Below are 12,930 nucleotides of genomic sequence, written 5' to 3'. Positions count from 1 at the left end.
ATGATTGTGATGATGGTGGTGGTGATGATTGTGATGATGATGATGATGATGATTGTGATGATGATGATGATGATGATTGTGGTGATGATTGTGATGATGATGATGATGGTGATGACGTCTTTGCTGATGCTTCCCGAACAGGAAGTTGTTTTAGATTAGATCATTACAAAAAAAAAAAATAAATAAATAAACAAGCCAGAAAAATTGTGTTCCAGAGATGACCACTACTGATTAAACTGAAACTACGACATGTTGCTGGTTTAGCCTCACTGGAGAAAACGCCTGACCAAACAGCACGAAGGTCAAGGTTGCATCTATCAGAGGTCATTTAGATATTTTGGGGTGGTGGTGGATGGAAGCACTCCATCGGTTACGACGACGAGGGGTTCCGGTTGATCCGAATCAACGGAACAGCCTGCTCGTGGAATTAACGTGTAAGTGGCTGAGCACTCCACAGACACGTGCACCCTTAACGTAGTTCTCGGGGATAGGATATTCAGCGTGACACAGAGAGTGACAAGGCCGGCCCCTTGAAATACAGGTACAACAGAAACAGGAAGTAAGAGTGAGAGAAAGTTGTGGCGAAGGAGTACAGCAGGGATCACCACCATCCCTTGCTGGAGCTTCGTGGAGCTTTTAGGTGTTTTCGCTCAATAAACACTCACAACGCCCGGTCTGGGAATCGAAACCGCGATCCTACGACCGCGAGTCCGCTGCCCTAACCACTGGGCCATTGCTCCTCCACCCTTTGAAATACAGGTACAACAAAAAAAGGAAGTAAGAGTGAGAGAAAGTTGTGGCGAAGGAGTACAGCAGGGATCACCACCATCCCCTGCCGGAGCCTCGTGGAGCTTTAGGTGTTTTCGCTCAATAAACACTCACAACACCCGGGAATCGTCTGGGAATCGAAAGGGGTGGTGGTAGTGGTGCTGGCACTGAGGAGGAGGAGGAGGAGGGTGGTGGTGGTGGTGGAAAAATCTTTGAGGAATTGTATTTACAGCAGTGTTTGTTTTTTTTGCTTTTTGGGGTTTTTTTTAATGTTTTGTTAACTCTTCAGATCAGAGAGGTAGAACCATTTTTCAACCTCATCATTTCTGAGTTCTAATCCAACCAAGGTTCCGTTCGTTACAAAGACTCGTGTTGCACCAGTTAATAACTGGTACCGGTTGTGAGGGGGTTCGCGAGATGAATGTCTAGAAGGGGGGTGGGGTGGGGGTTTGATCGTTTAGAAAGGGGCATTCACTAGGAATCTTGGCAGCATTAAAAAAATTTTTTTTCTGTGTGTGTGTATAAGAAATCACCATCATCATCAATATGGTCAAGTGGTGGTGGTGGCGGCAGCTGTGGTAATCATCATCATCATCATCATAAACATTATCATCACCAGCCTCCTCATCATCATCTTCATCTTCATCAGCAGCAGCACCACCATCATTATCACCATAGTATTAGTCGTGTGTGTGTGTCTGTGTGTAGATATAGACTAAGATCAAAGTGTGTATATATGTGTATAGATATATATGTTATATGTATATATATTCTTTTATTCTTCTACTTGTTTCAATCATTTAACTGTGGCCATGCCGGAGCACCACCTTTAGCTAAGCAAATCGACCCCAGAACCTATTCTTTATAAGCTTAGAACTTATTCAATCAGTCTCTTTTGCCGAACCACTAAGTTACGGGGACATAAACACACCAGCATCTGATGTCAAGCGACTTTGGAGGGACAAAAATGTATATATATATAGACATACATACATATATATATATATACGATGGGCTTCTTTCAGTTCCATCTACCAAATTCACTTATGGCTTTGGTCAGCCCGAGGCTATAGTAGAAGATACTTGCCCATGGTTCCACACGGTGGGACTGAACGCGGAACCATGTGGTTGGTAAGCAAGCTACTTACCACACAGCCACTCCTGCACCTATAATATATATATTATATGTATGTGCATATATATATATATGCATGTGTGTGTGTGTGTGTGTGGTGTGTGTGTGTAGTGCAGCACTGTACACTGGCTGTAGGGTTGTATTGGCTGGGAAAATCGTGCCCCCTTTTCAAACTGTCCCTTCCCGCCATCGCATGCCTTGTTGAAACTGCAGTTGACATATCACCACCACCACCACCACCACCACTGCCGCAGCCATTGGGTTTAAATATTAGTGTGTCTGCCTGGTGAGGGCGACGGTGGAGATCGGTGGGCAGGCAGGGGAGTGGGGGTTGGGGTGGGGTGGGTTGGGGCTGAAGCTCGTGACATTAAAAGAGTATTTCTTCTCTCTCTCTCTTTCTGCAGGACCCCTTCCTCCTTCCTCTCCTCTCTGCTTCAACTCCTGGTGCAGTGAGTTGATCATGATGAGGTGGTGGTGGTGGTGATGGTGGTGGTGATGAAGGGAAGTGCCAAGCAATGGTGAGGATGAAAGGTCGGTGGTGGGGGAGAAGTTGTTTTTGTTTTGGTTGATGGGAACTTTTATGTTTTTTTTTTGTCTCATGACAACAAAAGCAGGGTCCCATAATTACATATGGCTCTCCCTCTCTCTCTCTCTCTCTCTCTCACTTCCCCTCACTCACCCACACACCACGCCTCATCTGTGTAGTTTAAAGGATCGCTCTCTTCTTGACCACCATCGTCTTCCCTCCCCTCATCCTTCTTGCACATTGACTGCTCCTTACCCCCCCCCCCCCTTTTTTTTACCTTACCTGTAATTATACACCTGTGCAATCAAACCTAAATACAAGACCATTGTCCCCTGCCTCTACCTCCCATCTCTTTCTTCCATGTCATTGCTAATTGCACATGTTGGTGCATGGTTTGTTTATTATTATTATTATTATCATCATCATCATCATCATCACCATCATCATCACCATCATCATCACCATCATCATCATCATCATCACCATCATCACCATCATTATCATCATCGTCATCACCATCATCATCACCATCATCATCATCATCATCATCATCATGGCATCGAGCTGGCAGAGTCGTTGGCATGCTCGGCAAAATGCTTGGAGGTATTCTGTTGATCGACAGGTTTTGAGTTCAAATTCCGCCGAGGTCGACTTTGCCTTTCATGCTTTTGGGGTCGATAGATTAAGTACCAGTGAAAGACTGGGGTTAATGTAATCAACTTGTCTCGCCCCCTTAAAATTTAGCAGAGAGGATGATTATCATATCAAGAAGCACAAGACCTGGGAGAGTGTTGCAGGGTTGTTTTTATAATCTCACAGCATCGATCAGATCAGCACGGCCTGTTCTACACCACTGATCACAATGCGCTTCCAATTCTTTCTCGATTGCGCCATTCGTTTCCATCTTGATCCAAACTGCTAAGACTCTGATGTATGTTTATATATATATATATGGGGGTGGGGTCTGTATATATTTTTTTTTACTAGCTTCAGTCATTTGACTGCGGCCATGCTGGAGCACCGCCTTTAATCGAGCAACTCGACCCTGGGACTTGTTCTTTGTAAGCCCAGTACTTATTCTATCGGTTTCTTTTGCCGAACCGCTAAGTGACAGGGGACATAAACACACCAGCATCGGTTTTCAAGCAATGCTAGGGGGACAAACACAGACACATACACATACATATAAATATATATATATATATATATACATACATATATACGACAGGCTTCTTTCAGTTTCCGTCTACCAAATCCGCTCACAAGGCTTTGGTCGGCCCGAAGACACTTGCCCAAGATGCCACGCAGTGGGACTGAACCCGGAACCATGTGGTTGGTAAACAAGCTACTTACCACATCATCATCATCATCATTTAACCCTTGTTTTCCATGCTGGCATGGGTTGGACCTTTGATGAAAGGTGGCAAGCAGTCGGGCTACACCAGGTCCCAGTCTGATTTGGTAAGGTTTCTATGGCTGGATGCCCTTCCTAACACCTGCCAGTTTGCTAGGTGCTCTCAGCGTGACACTAGTATTGGACCCTTGCTGGCCAATCCCCATCTCCAGGGGGAACCAGACTTTTTACTTACGCTGTGGAGGACAGGTCTTCTTGAGTGCAGCAAGGTGCCAGATGTGTGTGTGTGTGGTGTGTGTATACACACACTTCAATCTATAATTGAGATGTCTATATACGCTTATAATCTCATGCTGCCAAACTGAAAATTTGTGTGTGTGTGTATATATATATATATATATATATGTATATATATATATGTATATATATATATATGTATGTATATATATATATATGTATGTATATATGTATGTATATATGTATGTATGTATGTGTATGTATAGATATATGTATGTATGTATATATATATGTTGTATGTGTATATATATATATATATTATATATAATATATATATATATATATATATATATGTATAAAATATATGCACTCACCCAGGCAATTTGCGTTTCTCGTCAAAATGACAGAAATTTGAATGTAACAATAAAGCTTGTGTAAAACCTAATTGTTGTTATGCCACTGTACTATCCTGACTATAATCAGGACCTCTCCAAGCATGACCTTCTCACCTATTTTCTCAAACCATTTTTCTTAGATTACAATAGCTCGTGTATCAATGCAGTTTATTTAAGACATTTTGATGATGATGAGGATGATGATGATAATGTTTTGTCTGGCTTTTGGCTGAGACCTCCTTCATTGGATCATATTGTGGCTTGGCTGCTATTTCTAACTCTCTTGTTGGCTCAAGTTGAGTCGTGTTAAACACAAAGACAGTCCTCCTGTGAGCAGATCTGGGATCAAAGATATTCCATATATGACCATCCTGTCTTATTTCCTGACTGGGGTCAATACCATGATGTGCTTTGTCCAGTATGCTAACAACTCTCGTCCCCTTATAATCATAATTTTTTTTTTCTACTCTAGGCACAAGGCCCGAAATTTTGAGGGGAGGGGGCTAGTCGATTAGATTGTCCCAGTATGCAACTGGTACTTAATTTATTGACTTCGAAAGGATGAACGGCAAAGTCGACCTCAGCCTTTCATCCTTTTGAGGTCAATAAATTAAGTACCAGTTACATACTGGGGTCAATCTAATAATAATAATAATAATAATAATAATAATGATCCTTTCTACTGGAGGCACAAAGCTTCTAATTAAGTACCAGTTGCGTACTGGGGTCAATCTAAAAATAATAATAATGATCCTTTCTACTGGAGGCACAAAGCCTCTAATTAAGTACCAGTTGCATACTGGGGTCAATCTAAAAATAATAATAATGATCTTTTCTACTGGAGGCACAAAGCCTCTAATTAAGTACCAGTTGCATACTGAGGTCAATCTAATAATAATAATAATAATAATAATGATCCTTTCTACTGGAGGCACAAAGCCTCTAATTAAGTACCAGTTGCGTACTGGGGTCAATCTAATAATAATAATAATAATAATGATCTTTTCTACTGGAGCCACAAAGCCTCTAATTTGCAGGGTGGAGATTAGTTGATTATATCGACCCCAGTGTTTCACTGGTACTTAATTTGTTGACCGCGAAAGGATGAAAGGCAAAATTGACCATGGCGGAATTTGAACTCGGAACGTAAAGACAGACAAAATGCCGCTAAGCATTTTGTGCAGCGTGCTTAATGATTCTGCCAGCTCACAGCCTTTCATAATAATAATAACGATGATGTTGATGATTATTAATTAAGTGTTGGTGTGGCAATTTGTTAGATTTAGCATTATCACATTTGACAGATGCCATCACATCAACACGTAAACAATCCATCCATTGTTTTGTGTGTGTGGTATACATACATATATATATATACATACACACACACACACACATACACACAAGGCAAAACATAAATAACAGTTGTTACATATTTTTTTGCTGAAGTTTACAGTGTCATTATAGATCCGTTGTTGATAGTTTTACACAATCGGCCCATTGTTTAGGTCAGCAAAGAACTCCACCATTACACACAGTTCCTTACTAATACAAACTATACTGTTAGCCTGATGTACATGTACTAAGAGAGAGAGTTTGTAAAGTATTTTGCCCAGATTGATAATCCTTCACTAATGACTGTTTGATATGTATGTATATTATTATTATTATCATCGTTTAACGTCCGCTTTCCATGCTAGTATGGGTTGGACGATTTGACTGAGGACTGGCGAACCAGATGGCTGCACCAGGCTCCAATCTTGATCTGGCAGTGTTTCTACAGCTGGGTGCCCTTCCTAACGCCAACCACTCCAAGAGTGTAGTGGGTGCTTTTTAGCCACTCTGGCAATGATCACACTAGGATGGTGCTCTTAGTGCTCCACTAGCACGGATGCCAGTCATCGAATTTGATTTCGGTGGTTAGGGCATCAAGCTTACGATCATGAGGTTGTGAGTTCAATTCCTGAACTGGGCTGAGTGCTGTGTCCTTGAGCAAGACACTTTATTTCATGTTGCTCCAGTTCACTCAGCTGTAGAAATGAGTTGTGATGTCACTGGTGCCAAGCTGTATCGGCCTTTGCCTCTCCCTTGGGTAACATCGGTGGCATGGAGAGGGGAGGCTGGTATGCACGGGCATCATCATCATTTAACATCCATTGTCCATGCTGGCATGGGTTGGACAGTTTGACCAGGGCTGTTAAGCTGAGGGAGCTGTACCAGACTCCAACCTGTTTTGGCAGTGTTTCTACAGCTGGATGCCCTTCCTAACACCAACCACTCCAAGAGTATATGTTAAGTTATGATGATGTGTGTATATATATATATATATATCATCATCATCGTTTAATGTCCGCTTTCCATGCTAGCGTGGCTTGGACGATTTGATTGAGGACTGGCAAACCTGATGGCTGCACCAGGCTCCAATCTTGATCTGGCAGAGTTTCTAAAGCTGGATGCCATTACTAACGACAACCACTCCGAGAGTGTAGTGATAACTTTTGCGTGCCACCGGCACGAGGGCCAGTCGGGCGGTACTGGAAACGGCCATGCCGAAATGGTGTTTTTTTTCTTTTTGCATGCCATATATATATATATATATATATATATATATATATTATATATGATATATATATATATATATATATGATGATATATATATAGATGTAGTCATGGTTGTGTGGTAAGAAGCTTGCCTCCCAACCACATGGTTCCCGGTTCAGTCCCACTGCATGGCACCTTGAGCAACCATCTCTACTAAAGCTTCAGGTCAAGTGATTTTGGGGGGACAATCATACACATACATACATACATACACACATATACACACGCATACGACAGGCTTCTTTCAGTTTCCGTCTACCAAATCCACTCACAAGGCTTTGGTCGGCCCGAGGCTATAGTAGAAGACACCAGCCCAAGGTTCCACGCAGTGGGACTGAACCAAGGACCATGTGGTTGGTAAGCAAGCTACTTACCACTTCACTTGTGGACATCAACTCCAGCTTGAGAGCAGAGTATGTCTTTCATGGATGCTTATGTGTCTGTGATTTTGGACCAGCCGCTTGGTTTACCATCCTGCTCAGGTGCAGGATGTTTTAGTCAGACACCACTTGACTCACAGATGGCCATTGGCTCGCAATCAGCTCACGTGTCCTTTGGTAAATCTTGTTTTGGCTTTCCTGGAGTGTTCCATTACATCCTCCAGACCTGGCTTAGTCGCCGTCCACCTGACCATGAAACAGGTAGTGCTGTGGCTGGGATACATGTGTGTATGTATGTATATCTCTTTTACTTGTTTCAGTCATTTTGACTGCGGCCATGCTGGAGCACGGCCTTTAATTGAGCAACTTGATCCCGGGACTTATTCTTTTTGTAAGCCCAGTACCTATTCTATCGGTCTCTTTTTGCCAAACCGCTAAGTGACGGGGACGTAAACACACCAGCATCGGTTGTCAAGCAAAGCTTGGGAGACACACACAGACACACAAACACACACGCATATATGTATATATATATATATGTATATATATATATATATATATATATACATATATATATACGATGGGCTTCTTTTCAGTTTCCATCTACCAAATCTACTCACAAGGCTTTGGTTGGCCGATGAACAAACACAACTAAAAACAATACCTCTGCCTTTGCTAAGGCAGAAGTAATCATCCAAAATTCTGACTGATCCCCCCACCTTTTTTTTTCTCAATATACAATATCTGTATGCTACTTCAAACACTTTATACATCATCATCATTTAACGTCCGCTTTCCATGCTAGCATGGGTTGGATGATTTGACTGAGGTCTGGCGAACCAGATGGCTGCACCAGACTCCAATCTGATCTGGCAGAGTTTCTACAGCTCGGATGCCCTTCCTAATGCCAACCACCCTGAGTGTAGTGAGTGCTTTTACGTGCCACCAACACAGGGGCCAGTCAGGCGGTACTGGCAACGGCCAAGCTGGCAGAATCTTTAGCACGCCGGGCGAAATGCTTAGCAGTATTCCGTCTGCTTTACGTTGTGAGTTCAAATTCCGCCGAGGTCGTCTTTGCCTTTCATCCTTTCGGGGTCGATAAATTAAGTACCAGTTATGCGCTGGGGTCGATGTAATCGACTTAATACCTATGTCTGTCCTTGTTTGTCCCCTCTGTGTTTAGCCCCTTGTGGATAATAAAGAAATAGGTATTTCGTCTGCCGTTACGTTGTGAGTTCAAATTCCGCCGAGGTCGACTTTACCTTTCACCCTTTCGGGGTCGATAAATTAAGTACCAGTTATGCACTGGGGTCGATGTAATCGACTTAATACCTATGTCTGTCCTTGTTTGTCCCCTCTGTGTTTAGCCCCTTGTTGGTGATAAAGAAATAGGTACTGGCAACGGCCACACTCAAATGGTGCCTTTAATGTGCCACCTGCAGAGGAGCCAGTCCAGTGGCACTGGCAACGACCTCGCTCGAATGTTTTTGTTACATATATATATATGTATGACCAATTATATCTGTATATGTTTTACGTTGATTTTTTTCCCTGCTTTTTATCCCTCATTCAGTGTTATTGCTTTTGGTCCCATATAAACAACAAGCACAATATAATGATGATAATGAAATTCGTTAAGGCACCATCATTTAAATGTATTTTCTTTGTTTTTCAATTTTCAGACAAGACAATCAAAGCATTGACAGGGGAGAACAAAGATTATGACGATCAGCTTGAAGCAATCACTGAAGTAAGTACTTAGGATTGAAACCTCGCTCTTGGGGTTTGCAATTTTTTATATTTTCCTTCTCTTTTTCTCCAACTGCATAAAGTTTTATGCAACCTTAACCCTTTAGTATTTAAACCGGCCATATCCAGCCAAAATAGTTAATCTGTTTTATGTTCAAACTGACCAGATCCAGGCTCTCACACCTACCCTACAATGTTATTCTACATTAAGTAATTACACCATCAAGATCTTGAAGATATGAGATAATGCATGATTAATTCAAATCAATGGGAATCAATAAGCATTATGTTTGATAGAATAATCTGAACACTAAAGGGTTAACCCTTTCGTTACTGTATTTCTGTTGAGATGCTCTGTGTTTCTTTCAATTACTTTAAATATAACAAAGAATTTAGTAAAATAACTTAGTTATCATTCAGCTAGTGTTAGGAATATAAATTGTGACTAAGGTTTGGTGGAAGATTTTAATTCAGAACTTATGGAAACAAGACATTTGTACTCAGAGCCAGAGCCGGTTTCAGCCGGGTTGGTATCGAAAGGGTTAAACCTGTTTCCATGGTAACAGCAGTAACCTAGTCGCCTCTCTAGGCGCTGTGTGGTTAAAAAAACCTTGCTTTGTAACCATGTGGAATGTGGTTCAGTCTCACTGCATGGCACATGGGGCTTTGTATCTTACGAAATAGCCCCAGGATGACGAAAGCTTTGTGAATGAATTTGGTTAGTGGAAACTGTGTGGAATCCAGTTTATGTGTATATCTCTTTTTCTCTCTTTTACTTGTTGCAGTCATTTGACTGCGGCCATGCTGGAGCACCGCCTTTAATCGAGCAACTCGACCCCGGGACTTATTCTTTATAAGCCCAGTACTTATTCTATCGGTCTATTTTGCCGAACCGCAAAGTGACGGGGACATAAACACACCAGCATCAGTTGTGAAGCAATGATAGGGGGACAACAGAAACGCACACACACACACACACACACATATATATATATATACATACGACGGGCTTCTTTCAGTTTCCGTCTACCAAATCCACTCACAAGGCTTTTGGTCAGCCCGAGGCTATGGTAGAAGACACTTGCCCAAGTTGCCACGTAGTGAGACTGAACCCGGAACCATGTGGCTGGTAAGCAAGCTACTTACCACACAGCCACTCCTGCGCCTGTGTGTGTTTTGTTTTGTGTCTCCTTGTCTTGAGGGAATGTGATTGTTGTAAAGGAGTATCACTGTTATATAAGCAGTGTCATTTCTTTCTAGTATGCTATGAAAATATATCTGACCAGGGTGGAAATAGGTGAGGTTTGGTGACAGAAAGGGCATCCAAGCGTAGAAAATCTGCCTCAATACACTCCCAACCCATGGAAGCCTGGTAAAATGGACCTTTCTTAGTGTATTTTATCCTCTGTGGTGAGATAGATGTAAAAATTCTTGGTCTGTAGTATAAGCGCAGGAGTGGCTGTGTGGTAAGTAGCTTGTTTACCAACCACATGGTTCTGGGTTCAGTCCCATTGCGTGGCACCTTGGGCAAGTGTCTTCTGCTATAGCCTCGGGCCAACCAAAGCCTTGTGAGTGGATTTGGTAGACGGAAACTGAAAGAAGCCCGTCGTATATATGTATATATATATATATATATATATATATATATATATATGCGTGTGTGTGTCTGTGTTGTCCCCCTAGCATTGCTTGACAACCGATGCTGGTGTGTTTATGTCCCCGTTACTTAGCGATTCGGCTAAAGAGACCGATAGAATAAGTACTGAACTTACAAAAGAATAAGTCCCGAGGTCGAGTTGCTCGATTAAAGGCGGTGCTCCAGCATGGCCGCAGTCAAATGACTGAAACAAGTAAAAGAGGGGTGCTGGCCTGGCTGTGTAGTTGCACAGGTTTGCTTTGCAAGCACATGATCCCTGGTTCCATCCTTTGTCATAGCATTTTGGGACAGTTGATGCCTGGCGATCTCATTCTTGCTCACAACATCATAAGTGGAAAGTGTAACCTCTCGAAAGAGCTGTTCTTCACTCCTGCTCCAGAGCGTCGGCTGCGGGGTCACTCCGAAAAGCTCTATCTGCGCCGATTTCATCTCAATCGAAGGAGAGGGGCTTTCTCCGTCCGAGTTGCGGATCCGTGGAATAAGCTTCCGGACGAGATAGTGAAGATGCCGATGACCGCTCGGTTCAAAGTCTCTCTTGACCAGAAATAGCCTGAACTCTTTACATGAACACCACCCTGTACTTAACTCCATGTCCCCCTACATGGCCTTGCTTTTTGCTTTTTGAGCCAAAAAATAAACTTAACTAACTTAACTTAACTTGTGAGTGAAGTAGTGGAGATGGAAACTGTACTGTAGCCTGTTGAATCTGTATGTGCCATAGCTCATTAGTTTAATTAGGTTTGACATGTGAGAGCCAGTTAGAATAATAAAAATAACCTTACTTGTTAGAACTTCATGAAAGGGGGTGGGTGGAATGCATCTTCCTGTAGAGATAGGTACCGGAGGATTTGTTGGAATCAGAGTTTGGCCGAACTGCAAAGGAGAGACAAAAATTTTGCCAGGAATCTTTCAAAATCTGCTGAGAAAGAAAGCCATTGCATTTGATTTGAGAGAGAGGTTGAGGGATACAGTAAGAAAGAGAGTTGAGGAGTAAGAAACATCTGGCCAAGAGTCATGAAGCTCATACTGTCATGTGGGAGTTTTGTCACCTACATTGTTGGATGGCTCCAGGCAGCTCTGGTGTTATGTTGGAAGGGGCCAGGAAACTTTCAGAATCTACTGAGAAAGAAAGCCATTGCATTTGATTTGAGAGAGAGGTTGAGGGATACAGTAAGAATGAGAGTTGAGGAGGATAGAAACATCTGGCCAAGAGTCACGAAGCTCATGCTGTTTTGTGGGAGTTTTGTCGCCTACATTGTTGGATGGCTCCAGGCAGCTCTGGTATTGTGTTGGAAGGGGCCAAAACGCAAGCAGAGCCGCTTCATCATCCAATGAGGCATTGACTCCCGTGTAGGGGGATGCAGTACGGCAACATCCTCAACCGCTTTAGTGTTCCCTCTAAAATGTAGAACAAGTGAAAGGTTGACAACGGGAAGAGCATCCAGCCGTAGAACAACTACGTCACTAATCCTCAGCCGCATTAGTGTTCTCTCTAAAATGTAGAACAAGTGAAAGGTTGACAACGGGAAGAGCATCCAGCCGTAGAACAACTACGTCACTGAGTCTCAGCCGCATTAGTGTTCCCTCTAAAATGTAGAACAAGTGAAAGGTTGACAATCGGAAGAGCATCCAGCCGTAGAACAACTACATCACTAATCCTCAGCCGCATTAGTGTTCCCTCTAAAATGTAGAACAAGTGAAAGGTTGACAACGGGAAGAGTACCCAGCCGTAGAACAACTACGTCGCTAATCCTCAGCCACATAAGTGTTCCCTCTAAGATGTAGAACAAGTGAAAGGTTGACAACGGGAAGAGCATCCAGCCGTAGAACAAGTGAAAGGTTGACAACGGGAAGAGCATCCAGCCGTAGAACAACTACGTCACTGAGTCTCAGCCGCATTAGTGTTCCCTCTAAAATGTAGAACAAGTGAAAGGTTGACAACGGGAATAGCATCCAGCCGTAGAACAACTACGTCACTAATCCTCAGCCGCATTAGTGTTCCCTCTAAAATGTAGAACAAGTGAAAGGTTGACAACGGGAAGAGCATCCAGCCGTAGAACAACTACGTCACTGAGTCTCAGCCGCATTAGTGTTCCCTCTAAAATGTAGAACAAGTGAAAGGTTGACA

At 42.7% G+C, this 12,930-nt stretch overlaps 1 protein-coding gene across 1 annotated transcript in view; it reads left to right on the top strand.

Annotated features, from left to right (window-relative positions):
* Positions 1–7,431: 7,431 nt before the first annotated feature.
* LOC115225997 (homeobox protein cut-like 1) overlaps positions 7,432–12,930 on the top strand; it is a 94,342-nt gene continuing 88,843 nt past the window's right edge. The window contains exons 1-2 of the mRNA XM_036514794.1: positions 7,432–7,657; positions 9,079–9,146. Coding sequence (XP_036370687.1) covers positions 7,432–7,657; positions 9,079–9,146 — 294 coding nt within the window. The remainder of the gene's footprint in view (positions 7,658–9,078; positions 9,147–12,930) is intronic.

Source organism: Octopus sinensis, linkage group LG29 (genome assembly GCF_006345805.1).
Source record: "Octopus sinensis linkage group LG29, ASM634580v1, whole genome shotgun sequence".
Classification (NCBI taxonomy): Eukaryota; Metazoa; Mollusca; class Cephalopoda; order Octopoda; family Octopodidae; genus Octopus; species Octopus sinensis.
The sequence above is the reverse complement of the archived record's forward strand: the minus strand, read 5'-3'. Positions and strand labels throughout refer to the sequence as shown.